General features: G+C 61.5%; 1 protein-coding gene across 1 annotated transcript; it reads left to right on the forward strand.

Annotated features, from left to right (window-relative positions):
• Nucleotides 1-113: 113 nt before the first annotated feature.
• NGA_0721100 (uncharacterized protein) lies at nt 114-278 on the forward strand (the record flags this gene model as incomplete). Its single annotated transcript, XM_005852424.1, has 1 exon — nt 114-278. A coding segment is annotated over one exon (165 nt), but the record flags the coding sequence as incomplete, so codon positions are not given.
• Nucleotides 279-304: the final 26 nt, after the last annotated feature.

Consider the following 304-nt stretch of genomic DNA (forward strand, 5'->3'; position numbering starts at 1 on the left):
AGGAGGCCTTCATTCAGGCGGCACGCGTGCAATCCCGGCGGGACGAGGAAGTGAAGCGGCTCAAGCAACAGGTCCAAGGGCTCCAGGTCCGGATCCGAGAGCGGGAAGAGGCGATGCAGGACATGGACGCACAAGGGCGGGCGGCAGCCCGGGAGTGGGAGCTTTCGGAGCGCGGTGGGAAGGAGGCACAAGATCGATTGACGTATTTAAAAAATGCGGTCTATCGCTACCTCCGGTCCCCGCCAGAGGCAGGAAGCGAACGCGCTGCCCTCGTGCCGGTGATATGCACCATTTTACGATTTTC

Source organism: Nannochloropsis gaditana (assembly GCF_000240725.1).
Source record: "Nannochloropsis gaditana CCMP526 unplaced genomic scaffold scaffold1251, whole genome shotgun sequence".
Classification (NCBI taxonomy): domain Eukaryota; class Eustigmatophyceae; order Eustigmatales; family Monodopsidaceae; genus Microchloropsis; species Microchloropsis gaditana.